General features: G+C 38.3%; 1 protein-coding gene across 1 annotated transcript in view; it reads right to left on the bottom strand.

Annotated features, from left to right (window-relative positions):
* LOC114646119 (DENN domain-containing protein 4B-like) overlaps positions 1 to 14,016 on the bottom strand; it is a 155,186-nt gene that overhangs the window by 42,787 nt on the left and 98,383 nt on the right. Inside the window, exons 12-15 of the mRNA XM_028794114.2 lie at positions 13,203 to 13,418; positions 11,937 to 12,082; positions 10,303 to 10,436; positions 4,462 to 4,576 (exon numbers count right to left, since the gene is read on the bottom strand). Coding sequence (XP_028649947.1) covers positions 4,462 to 4,576; positions 10,303 to 10,436; positions 11,937 to 12,082; positions 13,203 to 13,418 — 611 coding nt within the window. The remainder of the gene's footprint in view (positions 1 to 4,461; positions 4,577 to 10,302; positions 10,437 to 11,936; positions 12,083 to 13,202; positions 13,419 to 14,016) is intronic.

The raw sequence follows: 14,016 nt of genomic DNA, 5'->3' as shown, positions 1-14,016 counted from the left end.
TAAGTTGAACTTTGGTAGGGCTAATTTTGACCAGATGCAACAATGTCTAAGTAGGATTCACTGGGATAAGCTTTTAAGTGTGGAGACAGTCGAGGAGCAGTGGAACAGGTTTAAAAATGTTTTACATGTAATGCAGGACAAATACATACCTAAATTTGGAATTAATAGGAAATTTTAAAAAAACTCCATGGTGGATTAATAAAGATTTAAAAAAGAAGTTGCAAAGGAAAAAACTGCTTTATAAGGCATATAAAAGTAATGACTGCAAAGTGAATTGTAGAGAGTATGAGAACATGAGAGCAACCATTAAGAAGGATATCAGGGAGGCTAAAAGACAGTTGGAGAGGAATATAGCAGATTAGGCAAAAGAAGACCCTAAGAGATTCTTTCAGTATTTTAGTAGTAAATGAACAGTCAAGGAGGAGGTCAAGTGCATCAGAAATAGTAAAGGGGAATTAAAAGATACAGAGTGAAATAGTGGATGCCCTAAAGTAACATTTTTCTTAGGTGTTTACAAGTGAGCAAGTGGATAACCTCCCAGAGGTAAACGCGACTACTAAGGAGGTACTGAGGGATTTGGAAATTGTAGAGGAAGAAGTGCTGCTCAGATTAAATAAACTGAAATCAAACAAATCACCAGGACCAGATAATATTTATCCTCGAGTTCTTAAGGAGGCTAGAGAGTACATACATAAACCCTTGACACATATTTTTAGGAAGTCATTGCGCACTGGAGAGATTCCGAAGGACTGGAAAATGGCAAATATCACCCCATTATATAAAATGGGTGACAGGGCAGATCCAAGCAACAATAGGCCAGTAAGCTTAACATGCATCATAGGAAAATTAATGGAAGGAATTATTAAGGATACGATTGAGCAACATCTGGCAAGGACAGGAGTTATTCTGAACAATCAGCATGGGTTCAAGAGAGGGAGGTCGTGTTTTACTAACATGCTGGAATTCTATGAGGAGGCAACAAAAGGATACGATCAAAATGGAGCATATGATATTATTTATCTGGACTTTCAGAAAGCATTTGATAAGGTGCCACATGAGAGGTTGGGCATCAAATTAAAAGAAGTTGGAGTTCAGGGTGATGTTTTTAGATGGGTGCAGAATCGGCTCAGACACAGGAAGCAGAGAGTGATGGTACGAGTAACCTCATCAGAACTGGCCGATGTTAAGAGTGGTGTTCCACAGGGGTCAGTGCTAGGTCTTCTGCTATTTTTAATACATATATAAATGATTTAGATAGGAATATAAGTAACAAGCTGGTTAAGTCTGCAGATGATACCAAGATAGGTGGATTAGCAGATAATTTGGAATCTGTTATATTATTACAGAAGGACTTGGATAGCATACAGGCTTGGGCAGATTTGTGGCAGATGAAATTTAATGTCAGTAAATGTAAAGTATTACACATAGGAAGTAAAAATGTGAGGTTTGAATACACAATGGGCAGTAGGAAAATCAAGAGTACACCTTATGAGAAGGATTTAGGAGTCATAGTGGACTCTAAGCTATCGACTTCCCGACCAGAAGCCATTAAAAAGGCTAACAGAATGTTAGGTTATGTAGAGCCTTAATGTGTGAAGTACAAGTCCAAGGAGGTTATGCTCAACCTTTACAATGCACTGGTGAGGCCTCATCTGGACTACTGTGTGCAATTTTGGTCTCCAGGCTACAAAAAGGACATAGCAGTGCTAGAAAAGGTTCCAGAGAAGAGCGACTAGGCTGATTCCAGGGCTACAGGGGTTGAATTATGAGGAAAGATTAAAAGAGCTGAGCCTATACAGTTTAAGCAAAAGAAGATTAAGAGGTGACATGATTGAAGTGTTTAAAATTATGAATGGAATTAGTACAGTGGATCGAGACTGTTATTTTAAAATGAGTTCATCAAGAAGACGTAAATTTAAGGGTAAATTTCGCAAAAACATTAGGAAGTTTATGTTTACACAAAGAACGACAGACATTTGGAATAAGCTACCAAGTAGTGTGGTAGACAGTAAGATGTTAGGGACTTTCAAAACTCGACTTGATGTTTTTTTGGAAGAAATAAGTAGATAGGACTGGCGAGCTTTGTTGGGCTGAGTGGCCTGTTCTTGTCTAGAGTGTTCTAATGTGTTCCAATCAAATAAAAAAAAAAAGAATTAGTGTTTAGCACTGCTCTTAACTTCTAATTGAATATATTGTGTCTATCAAAAGATTAAACATCCTTATTGAGATGTCAGATTTTGTTGATTTAAATTGTCTTGATTTGCTGAAATCAAGACAAATAATGTCAGAACTTTTTCATTTTTAATAAAATCTTGTTATAAATATATGTTTAAGTAAATATGAAGCAGACTATTTTTAGAATAAAAACCATCAATAATGCTGCAGAGAGCTTTGATATTCATTGTGCAGTTTTATATCTTTATTCATATGAAACAGCACCATTTTACGGATGGAAAGAGTGAATATTAATGCTTAATCTTTCCAGATTTCTTTGTAATTATTTTTTTTGAGGTCTGTCCTACAGTAGTCATGTACCATATGACACCAGTATTCAGAAACGTGATGTCCATTGTAAATGTAAATAAGCAGGGTTAACATTCATTAGCCCAGAACCATTCAAAATAAACTGCTCAAAAAAATTAAAGGAACACTTCGAAAACACATCAGATCTCAATGGGAAAAAAATCCTGCTGGATATCTATACTGATACGGACTGGGCAATGTGGTAGGAATGAAAGCACGCCACATTGTTTAATGGAAATGAAAATTATCAACCTACATTGGGCTGAATTCAAAGACACCCTGAAAAATCAAAGTGAAAAATGATGTGGCAGGCTACTCCATTTTGCCGAAATTTCATTGCAGCAATTCCAAATCATACTCAGCAGTTTGTATAGCCGACACATGCTTCTATGCATGCCTGACAACGTTAGGGCATGCTCCTAATGAGACGATGGTGTCCTGGGGATCTCCTCCCAGATCTGGACCAGGGCATCACTGAACTCCTGGACAGTCTGAGGTGCAACATGGTAGCATCAGATGGACCGAAACATAATGTCACAGAGGTGTTCTATTGGATTTAGGTCAGGACAGCGTCGGGGCCAGTCAATAGTATCAATTCCTTCATCCTCCAGGAACTGCCTGCATACTCTTGTCACATGAGGCCAGGCATTGTTGTGCACCAGGAGGAACCCAGGACCCACTGCACCAGCATATGGTCTGACAATGGGTCCAAGAATTTCATCCTGATACCTAATGGCAGTCAAGGTGCCGTTGTCTAGCCTGTAGAGGTCTGTGTGCCCCTCCATGGATATGCTTCCCCAGACCATCACTGACCCACCACCAAACCAGTCATGCTGAACGATGTTACAGGCCACATAATGTTCTCCACGGCTTCTCCAGACCCTTTCATGTCTGTCACATGTGCTCAGGGTGAACCTGCTGTCATCTGTGAAAAGCACAGGGTGCAGGTGGTGGACCTGCCAATTCAGGTATTCTATGGCAAATGCCAATCGAGCTCCACGTTGCCAGGTACTGAGCACAGGGGCCACTAAAGGACATCAGGCCCTCAGGAAGTCTGTTTCTGATTGTTTGGTCAGAGACATTCACACCAGTGGCCTGATGGAGGTCATTTTGTAGGGCTCTGGCAGTGCTCATCCTGTTCCTCCTTGCCCATAGGAGCAGATACCGGTCCTGCTGATGGGTTGAGGACCTTCAATTGCCCTGTCCAGCTCTCCTAGAGTCTCCTATCCTGTCTCCTGGAATCTCCTCCATGCCCATGAGACTGTGCTGGGAGACACAGTAAACCTTCTGGCAATGGCACATATTGATGTGCCATCCTGGAGAAGTTGGTTTACCTGTACAACCTCTGTAGGATCCAGGTATCGCCTCATGCTACCAGTAGTGACACTGACTGTAGCCAAATGCAAAACTAGTGAAAAAACAGTCAGAAAAGATGAGGAGGGAAAAATGTCAGTGTGTTAAACCATTCCTGCCACCTGTTAAACCATTCCCGTTTTGGGGGTTGTCTTATTGTTGCCCCTCTAGTACACCGGTTATTAATTTCATTAACACCAAAGCAGCTGAAACGGATTAACAACCCCATCTGATACTTAACTGACCAGATCAATATCCCAGAAGTTTCATTGACTTGATGCTATACTCTGATTAAAAAGTGTTCCTTTAATTTTTTTGAGCAGAATATTTCAAATAGTTACTTAAAAAAGAAAGTCTGCTCAACAGAAAAACAAATCGGGACTTTTTACATTCCAAGTCAATATTGTAATAATGGAAGAAATGATGTAAATAAACGGTGTGTGAATAATTCCTCATTATTAAGAAAAAAAAGTTGAAACTATGCCAGGGCCTTTAACTGAAATTGCTGACATTGCATCTGATTTTAAAATACTATATCAGCAATTCAGCTTGCTTCATATGCTTTCAGGAAGCACACACTTTTACCTGTTTTGTCCTGCGAGGGGCTGGACTGCTGGGTGCACTCCCTTTAGCTTGCAGTTTCAGCAAATCTTGTGGTCTATCAAAGAGCTCTGACTTTAAGAGTGGAAACACATCATATCTGTAAAAGATGCAAAATTATGTTTACTGCCGACTACAATAAAGCAGATCACTACCACACAAATAGATAAACATACATGGGTGGAGATGCTCTGAAACTTTATATCTGTTTTCCAAACTGATAATTAGAATGTTTTATTTTAAATATATCTTTGTTGTAGTGTTAAGTGTGGGGTTACAACCATGGCACTGCAATTACCGCTGCTCCCATTAAAGCTCCAGGAAAATGGGTGGAATTACAAGTTACTGTACTTCCACTCTTGTCTGTACAGAACCCAGCTAAACTGGGTACATTCTATGGAATGCTCTTATTTCATTTGCCATTTTACAAGTGAAGACTTTTCACTGTTAATTTGGAAATTTATTAGTCAGAATACTAAGATGCATAGTATTCTTTAAACAATTTGCTGAAAAGACATTACCTAATTGGCATCAGCATGGATCTTGCAATTCTCAGAAACACAACAGCACTCTCACTGCTTAGGAATGATTAGGATATGAATTTCAAAACTTTTATATAGATTAGATTTTATTTGTCCCCAAGGAGAAACTAAAATCCCACATATTGTTATTCCAAACAACAACTGAAATTAATATACTTGAATTCTAGAATAGCCTGGTGACATAAAAGATGAGAAGGGAATGAAAGATAAATAATAACAACAACAATAATAATAATTCTTTACATTTATAAAGCACTTTTCTCATTTCTCAAAGATCATTTTCAAATAAATGCTTACCTCTATTACAATCAAGTTATTGATTAAGTATTTTATCAAGAAATCAAAATGTTTATTTAATCAAATATTCTATTCTTAGTAAGTTTCAGTGAGGTTTTAGAACAAAGCATAGAACAGAAATAAAGTAGTACATGACAAGTGGCTTAATATGGACAGAGGCCACAGATCTGTTCTTGTTCTTTTACGCAGGAGTGCACCATTTGACACCATAGACTGCAGTATTCTCATAAATCACCTTAACACTTGGTGCATCTCTCAGGCAGTGTCTTAAATTGGTTTAAATCTTATTTAAAAGGTAGAAAGTACTTTGTTGGTTGTGGTAATTGTAGTCTGGAAGTCCATGATACTGTATATGGTGTGCCTCAAGGATCTATTCTTGGCCTGCTGATTGTTTCAATATACATGCTCCCATTAGGCCAAATTACCTTAAAACACAAGGTGAACTACCACTAGCTTTACCTGTCTATAGCATCTGATGACCCTGGTGTGCTGAATTCTGTGAGACAATGTCTGTCTTGTATTTCTGAGTGGGTGAGTAGTAATTTTCTCAAGCTAAATAAGGAAAGAACAGAAATCTTAGTTGTTGGCACAAATGGAAATAGTGAAGTTTTTAGAAATAAACTTGATCCCTTAGTATTAAAAGGGAAAGTGGAAGTAAAGAATTTAGGAGTAATAATGGAATCTGATATAAACTTTAAATTTCATATTGATCATATTACTAGATCTTCATTTTTCCATTTAAGGAACATTGCAAGATGTGTAAAAAAATCACTCACGTGTTTTTTTTAGTAGACTAGATTTATAGTAATGTACGCCTAACCAGTCTACCTAAGAATGACATCAATCAGTTTCAAATAGTTCAGAATGCTGCTGCAAGAATCTTGAGCACATCTCACCAATTTTAGCGTTGTTACATTGGTTACCTGTACCTTGTAGAAGTGACTTTAGCATATTACTAATGGTATATAAAGCTTTAAATAATCTAGCACATTCCCAAATTTTGGAACGTTTGCCCCGCTACACTCCAAGTCATAACCTTACGTCTTCTAATAGTGGTCTGCTTATTATTCTAAGTGCTAAACATAAAAGAAGTAATGAGGCAGTCTTTTGCTGTATGCAAAAATTTGGACTTCTGGACTTTGGTAGACTGTTTCGAGAGCAGTAAGTGTTTTTGAGCTGTTGTTGGTTTTTATTTATTTCTAAAGTGGATTTTTATGCTTACTCCACAAATCAATCCATGTCTTTTGTTTCTCAGGCTGCCAGTTTCAGTTTCGGTTGTTTTAACAAGCACTTTGTCTTTTTAATTCCTTTAAAACTCACAGCACCCATTGAAGGTATTTAAACAACTGTTTGCAGCCCCTGGCCAAGCAAGTAACTTCTGGACTTCGAGCATCTGTTTCGAGACTAAAAAGTGTTTTTCGGCTTTTTGATTAACTTGTGTACAAGAGAAGTGTTTTTTTTATTATTATTTCTGAGCTGCATTCAGTTCACATCTGTGTGCTTACTATAGGTATCAATATGCATCCTTGTTTCTCTGATCAGTTTCAATTATTCTCGCAAGTGATTCATTATGTTAATTGCTCTGATACTTGCGGCTGTGCTCAATCAGCTGCTCTATATTTAACAGCCCTTGTGTGAACACCAACTTGTGTAAAAATCGCTAGTCTACCTACACGAGTCCACAGTGCAAGAACATCAATCAAGCATGTGGACAATCTTTTCCAAAGTACTCATTTTCTTTACTCTCATTTCTCAAAATATGCATTCCTGTCATTAACACTAAATGTTTCTCTTGTCCCACTAACAAGAGAGAGTGTAATGTAGAAAATCCACTTCGACAAGCCACAACTTCAGAGACTCCAATCTCTTTCGGCCTATGGAAATGTCAGTCCATAGTGAACAAAGCAGAGTTTACTCCAGCATTTGCCACCTAAAAAAAACTCCAGGATGTGGCATTGATTGAGACATGGATATATCCAGGAAATGCAGCAATGCCAACAGCTCTTTACTCCACTGCACTCATACGTCTTGGTCAACTGAAGCAGGTGGAGGGACAGGTATACTAGTCTCCAAGAACTGGAAATTCTCACCACTGAGTAACATATACAATTACACTTCTTTTGAGTTCCACTCAGTCACCGTCTCTTACCCCAGTAACATTAACATTGTTGTTCTTTACCACTTTCCAGGTACTGTGTGACATAAAGGTCTGTAGTAGAGCAAATTTTTAAAAAACAGTGCGACTTGGGCTCAGTGGGTGTGTGAGTGGCTGAGGAGCTAGGCAGACGCGAGGTGTTTGGTGTCAAGGTGAGTCGATTTCTTAATTAGATCTACTACTCTGCATCGGCACTCTGCAGATGTTAATTGGGCCCCACAGTTGAATAAAGAGGAGCCAGAGCAAGAAATGGGTGACCAGATTGAAGAAAAAAAAAAACGAAGAAAAGCAGGTAGAATCAGTAGGATTGTCTCCCACTAAACAGCCTGAAGGAGACGGGGGTGATAGAAAAGTCTCCCAGGGATCTGGCAGACGCCAACGGTATATAGTAGAATATGGAGGTTCGGCTCAGAGCATCCAGGTAGATGCTGAAGGAGGCTGTTAAGGCGAAAGCCTGATAAAGGGGCCACGGCTGCTTGTGTCTCTGCCAACTGCAAGACTTGATGGGGTGAGCTGGGGAGACAAGGGAGAAAGATGCACTGTTCTGACAGGAAGGACAAAAATAGGAAAAGAACCAGATGTTTGCATGATTTTATGGCTATTTTTGCTTTAATTTTTTATTGCTGATTTTACTCTCACTTAAAGAGTACAGTTTTATCGTGGATTATTTATTTACTTATTGAAGAATTAGCACCACTGTTTGTTTATTTCAACACTGTTGTTTGGTTGTAATAAAAGCATTCCTCAGGTCATCCCAGTCATGTTATCTGTGGTTTTGGGTTCAAGGACTGTTAAGGCAGCTGCAGCCACACCGTCACTCCACTGCATATACCTGACCACTTTTCATTCAGTTCTCTCTGCTCCTTCCCTCTTTCTCCACCACCATTCCTGCCATCGTGTCCTTCAGTCATCAGCTCCATTGCCTCTCTCTCACCCATTTCTCTTCCTTGGTCTCCTCTGTGCACCTTTTCCTGAGCACTTCTCTCGTCGCCAGTGCAGCCATTGACACTCTACGCTCAACTTTGTCCTCTTACTTTAATGTTGTTTGTTCTCTTTCCACTAGGCTCTGCATGTGAAAGACATTCCTGAGCTGAAGCTCTACTCAGTCTATGGACAGAGCTCAGGATAGCTGAGAGGAAATGGAAGAAATCAAAGTCCCAGGCTGATCTGTTAAGTATCAAACTCTTCTGTCTTCTTTTTCTTCTGCTATTAGAAGTGCTAAGGTAAGTTTCTTTCAAAACAGAATTAGTAACACTTCTGACACGTGTGGCTTGTCCTCTGCTTTCACCTCTCTCCTCCACTCTCAACTTCCTTGACTGTTGATGACTTTGCAATCCATTTTTCAGGAAAAGAGTCAACTCTCATCACAGCCAGCATTCTTCCTCATTAATACACCTCAACATTCTCTGTTTTCTTCCCTCTCTCCACCAACTCTCAAGCTGTCTCAATCCCTGTCCACTTGACTCCCTCTCCCTCATATCTAATCCAGGATCTCTCCCGCTTACTCATTTCTGCAATTACATATGACATAAATACCTCAATCAGAATAGGAACATTTCCACATTGTTCAAGCAGTCCCAGTAATTCCTGTCCTGAAGATGCCCACTCTTGACCTATCTTTATTAGGTAATTACAGACCAGTCTCTCTCTCTCTCTCTTTCCTTCCAAAATGTTGAAATATGCTATTTGTAATCAAGTCTCTTCCTTTCTTCTACAGAACAGACTGTGTAATCATGATCACTTAGAATTGAACAAAAGTCACTCCACTGAAACAGCACTACACACCACTGTCGATACATTAGAGGAGACCACAGCTACCAACATGTCATCTGTGCTCATCCTGCTAGATCTCTCCTCTAACTTTGACATAGCGAACTACCAGATATCCCTTGGCATCACTGGGATTGCCCTCAGGTGATACGAGTCCTCCCTTGAGATCCTACAAGTGGTGCAAAAATGGTGGTGCCTCAAGGATCAGTGCTGACCCCTGACCCCCCCCTCCACACCTTCTCCCTTTACACCTCTTCACTAGGCTCTATTATACTGTCCCATGGTGGTTTATCTTATCAGTGCTATGCTGATGATACACAACTAGAACTCTAGAAGACCACACAGTTTCAGCTGGAATCACTATACATCTCACTGATATTTTAACCTGGATGAAGAAACACCATTTTCAGCTCAATCTGGCAAAACAGACCTTCTTGTATATAGCACAATTCCTGGTTTAGGCTTTGGTCTTGTCTACCCTAGAGATTTTATTGTTTTTTTTCCTTCAGCTTAATTGGAGAGACAGTTCTATATTTAAAGACTCTATTTCTCGTAATTATATACCTGTCTCATGTATGTGCACATTATTTTTTGTACAGTATTTATGCATTATTTTTCTTATATAATTTTGTTTTGCTTTGCATGTAATTACTTCTTTGACATGTTGTAAACCACTTTGAGCTACATCATTTGTATGAAAATGTGCTATAGAAATAAAAGTTGTTGTCATGTCTGGACTACTGCAACTCCATGCTGGCAGGAGAACCGGGCATGTGTCACCAACCTGCTGCAGATGATTCAAAATGCAGCAGCATGTCTGGTATTCAACCAGACGTGGTGGGCACATGTCACTCTTCTCTTTGCATCACTACACTGGTACACCCAGAGTGTGAAAAGTTTTTTATACAAATAAATGTTGTTTTTGTTGGTAAGAGGCCCCAGTCTCTTTTCCGACTATCCTTTGTTTTCCCCCTTTAAGTTTGTCCATTTCCTTGTCTTCATACTCTACCTTAGCAAATATTACTTGTTCATAACAGGTTGAAGCAGACACACCAACAGTACCTGTACAATGCCGGACACTCATTGCCATCAGGTCCTTGTGGCACTTCTGGTGGCATTATGAAGACAGTGTGCTCTCCACTGTGAGTTTCATCCAAATCAATGAGACGTACTTCATCAGGCTTTTCCACATCTACCTAAAGAGCGAGCAAGTAGTACAATATGTCACAACAATAAAACACAGGTTTGAAAATTGCAAGTCTTCCTTATGACATGTCACTGAAGTAACACTAAAAAATGTAATTACTTTTCATGGGTACTGGTGCCACTGAAACTAGTAATAGTAATACCAGTGACCACATTCTTACAAGAGTTATTTATGGTTGTCTCTGCTTATTTTGCTAATGTTTACTGAGTTTTCACCACATGTTGTCAGATATGGTTGTTTGTGGGCTGCAGAAGAAATGATGATTACTGCTGTCCTTATAAGTTTATGTTTGAATTGTATGAGTTTCGATAAGTCAAATATCACCCAAATGATAAAATTACAATAAAACAGATACTTTTAATTAGAGTCATATAAAAGTGAATGTCAATTTCAATACGGTTGTACTATGTTAGGGGCGGCATGGTGGCGCAATGGGTAGCGCTGCCACCTCACAGTTAGGGGACCTGGGTTCGCTTCCCGGGTCCTCCCTGTATGGAGTTTGCATGTTCTCCCCGTGTCTGCATGGGTTACCTCCGGGTGCTCCGGTTTTCTCCCACAATCCAAAGACATATAGGTTAGGTGCATTGGTGATTCTAAATTGTCCCTAGTGTGTGCTTGGGGGGTGTGTGTGTGTGTGTGTGTCCTGCGGTGGGCTGGCACCCTGCCTAGGGTTTATTTCCTGCCTTGCACCCTGTGTTGGCTGGGATTGGCTCCAGCAGACCCCCTGTGACCCTGTAGTTAGGATATAGCAGGTTGGATAATGGATGGATGTACTATGTTAAGTCCTTAAAGCAGTGGTAATAATCTGAGGGGTTGCAGTGACTGAAGGTTTCTATTATAATCAGTCTCTTAATCAGAGGTTGTTTTCTGCCTCTCACTGAAATTCTGGGCTAATTTACTTTAGTTTAATAATGTCTATGATCTCTGTGTGTGAATTTAAAATACAATGTGTATTGATTTTTAATTGAAAGAAGAGCAAAAAGTAAGGGGGTATAATTCATGTAATCTTAATTGTTTTTCTAAACTGATTCTAGGAAACGTAAAGCTGTTAAGCTACAATGAATTGTAAGAGCTATGTGGTCCTTATTCATTGAACACCAGCTTCAGTAATAAACAAACAGACTAAATGCAAAGGTACATTGAATTCAGAAAGTATTCAGATCCCTTCATTTTCTGCACACTTTACTGCATTGCAGATTTTATTTTAAATTAATAAATTTTCCCTTAAACCTACACTCAGTATTCAATAATGATAAAGAGAAAACATGATTTCATAAAGGTTTACAAATGTATTAAAAATCAAAAACATTAAAGTGATTTTAAGGCACTTTATTTAACATATTTACTGTTTCCCATTTCTAGTCTGTACATTTTTTGTTCATGCTGTCTGCACTATAGATTCATGAAGTAAATTATAAAAATAAACAATACTAAAATTATTTAAGTGTTAAGATATGTTTAGGCAAATGAGTTTAAAAAGGCAAATTACCTTTTCAACACATTCATCAAAGAACTCTAAAGAGGCATGGCGGTCACTGACAAAAGAGCACTCTTCAATGAACTGAGTAAACATTTGTGTGCGGGTCAGTTGAGAATAAAACTTCTGGTATGTTCTTTCTCTGGATTTCAGAAAGCCTGAAAAAATGAACAAAGTCAACAACTTATTATCATTATGGTCTCACTCTTGCAATAGGCAGAATGCATTTGTCATGGGTAAACAAAATACAGCAACTTTAAATTGAATCACGTGAACTATTATTAAATATATGTTGTACTCCTCTTTTTTTTCCCTAAGCATTATCATGATACTGACTGATATTCCTTCCAGGGCTCATACCCATCTTCTTTGTGAGACTGAGTCTTTCTGTAGAGATCTTGTTTATTATTTGTTATTTTTTATGAAGCAAGTTTAATTTACCGAAAAAAGTTTTTTATTTTTTAATCTTTTGTGTTTCTTTATATACAGTAATTATGATGGAGAATAATAGAATCCTATCAATCAAAGTTAAATATAATATAAAATTTAAATAACCGAGTATAAATATTCTACTAGTTATTAACTGGAATTGACAAGGAAGGAATGCGTAGATATCACCTGCTTTGTTCTGAATAAAGTTTTAATTATTTTTCCTGACATGGCTTCCTAATACCTCAAATCACCTCTGAAAAATAACAGATTTCATGAGGGCTAATAAAAACTTTTAGGCAATTTGTAATGAACATTAAGATAAAGAATTTCCTATTTCTACTGAAAATGTTTAAATCTTTCCAGAAGTAGTAAGTGTACTACTGATATTGTACAATTAAGTACAGATTTGATCAATCAGTAGAAGGTGATTTAGAACAAAGGATAACCAAAGGAAAGAGCATTGGACTTCTGGTAAGTTTTAAACATTTATGAGTGACAAGATAAATAACAAATATTGAACTATTAGTACATTCTAAAGTAGACCAATGGAAATGTTTTATGTGGCAGAATTTCTCCATCTTATTAGATTGAATTGTTTAAAAGGTTTATTAAATGACTTAGAAATACATTAAACTTTAACAAGAAATTTAAAAAGATGTGTTATTGTTATATTTTAGGCTTAGCACACAACATATGTAAAATCTTCTAAATTAATGTTTTCTCTCTTTGACATTAATCTTTTTAAAAAATTTTCTATGTAAATTTCAAGTTATTTTTAATGTATACCAAAAAGATCACCTCCAATCAATGACTAAGTGTATTTAGAGTGTCTGCTGCCCCACTTACCCTGCAAGTTGAAGAGTGAACTGGAGTCTGTTGTCTTTTCAGAAGGGGCCTGTGTGATTGGCAGCAAATACGACCGATATCCCTTGAGAAGGCTGCTCATGAACCTCAAAAAAGCCTCTTGGATCTCAAGTTCTAATTGCTTACGTCGTCCATAGATGAGGTCATAATCAGTAAGAAGAAACTCCAATGTCGCCTCTTCCAAAGCAGGGGCTAGCACTGTGGGACAACAAAAGTAGGTTTAAAGTTTGCCTTGAAATGCACCAAAACTATTTTCTTAGTGTTCACACTAGTTGCCATACTAGATCTCAAGAATTTACTTATATCAATATGGATTTTGTTTCTTATCTGATTAGTACAGTGCTCCGCAACCGGTGTGCCACGGCACACTGGTGTGCCTTGAGCCGATACAGGTGTGACGCGGTCAAATAAGACAATTTTCTAACTAAATAATATTTCAACGGTCCTCCTTAGAAACACAATAACGAGAATACGTGCAATGAAATATTCGCGTAAATAGCCTTTTAAAGGTTTCATAATTTTATGTGTCATTTCTCTGAAATAATAAATCCCATCGCCTGGCGCCTGTCGCCTAAGCCGTAGGCCCTACGTAGTCGCAAGACAACTCCGTAGTACGCTTTGATAGGCAGAGCGCTCCGTACCCTCACATAGATTCAATTCAAGCCGACGTAGGCCTATTAGTCGTGCTACGTCGCATTCACTTGTCTTGCGTCAGTAGTTATCATTCATTACTATTAGTTGTGTTGCTGAATTGTGTATGGTTAACGTTCTTCGTGTGATTCATATTTAGTTTTAT

The sequence above is a fragment of the Erpetoichthys calabaricus genome, chromosome 2, assembly GCF_900747795.2.
Source record: "Erpetoichthys calabaricus chromosome 2, fErpCal1.3, whole genome shotgun sequence".
Taxonomy (NCBI): Eukaryota; Metazoa; Chordata; class Cladistia; order Polypteriformes; family Polypteridae; genus Erpetoichthys; species Erpetoichthys calabaricus.
The sequence above is the reverse complement of the archived record's forward strand: the minus strand, read 5'-3'. Positions and strand labels throughout refer to the sequence as shown.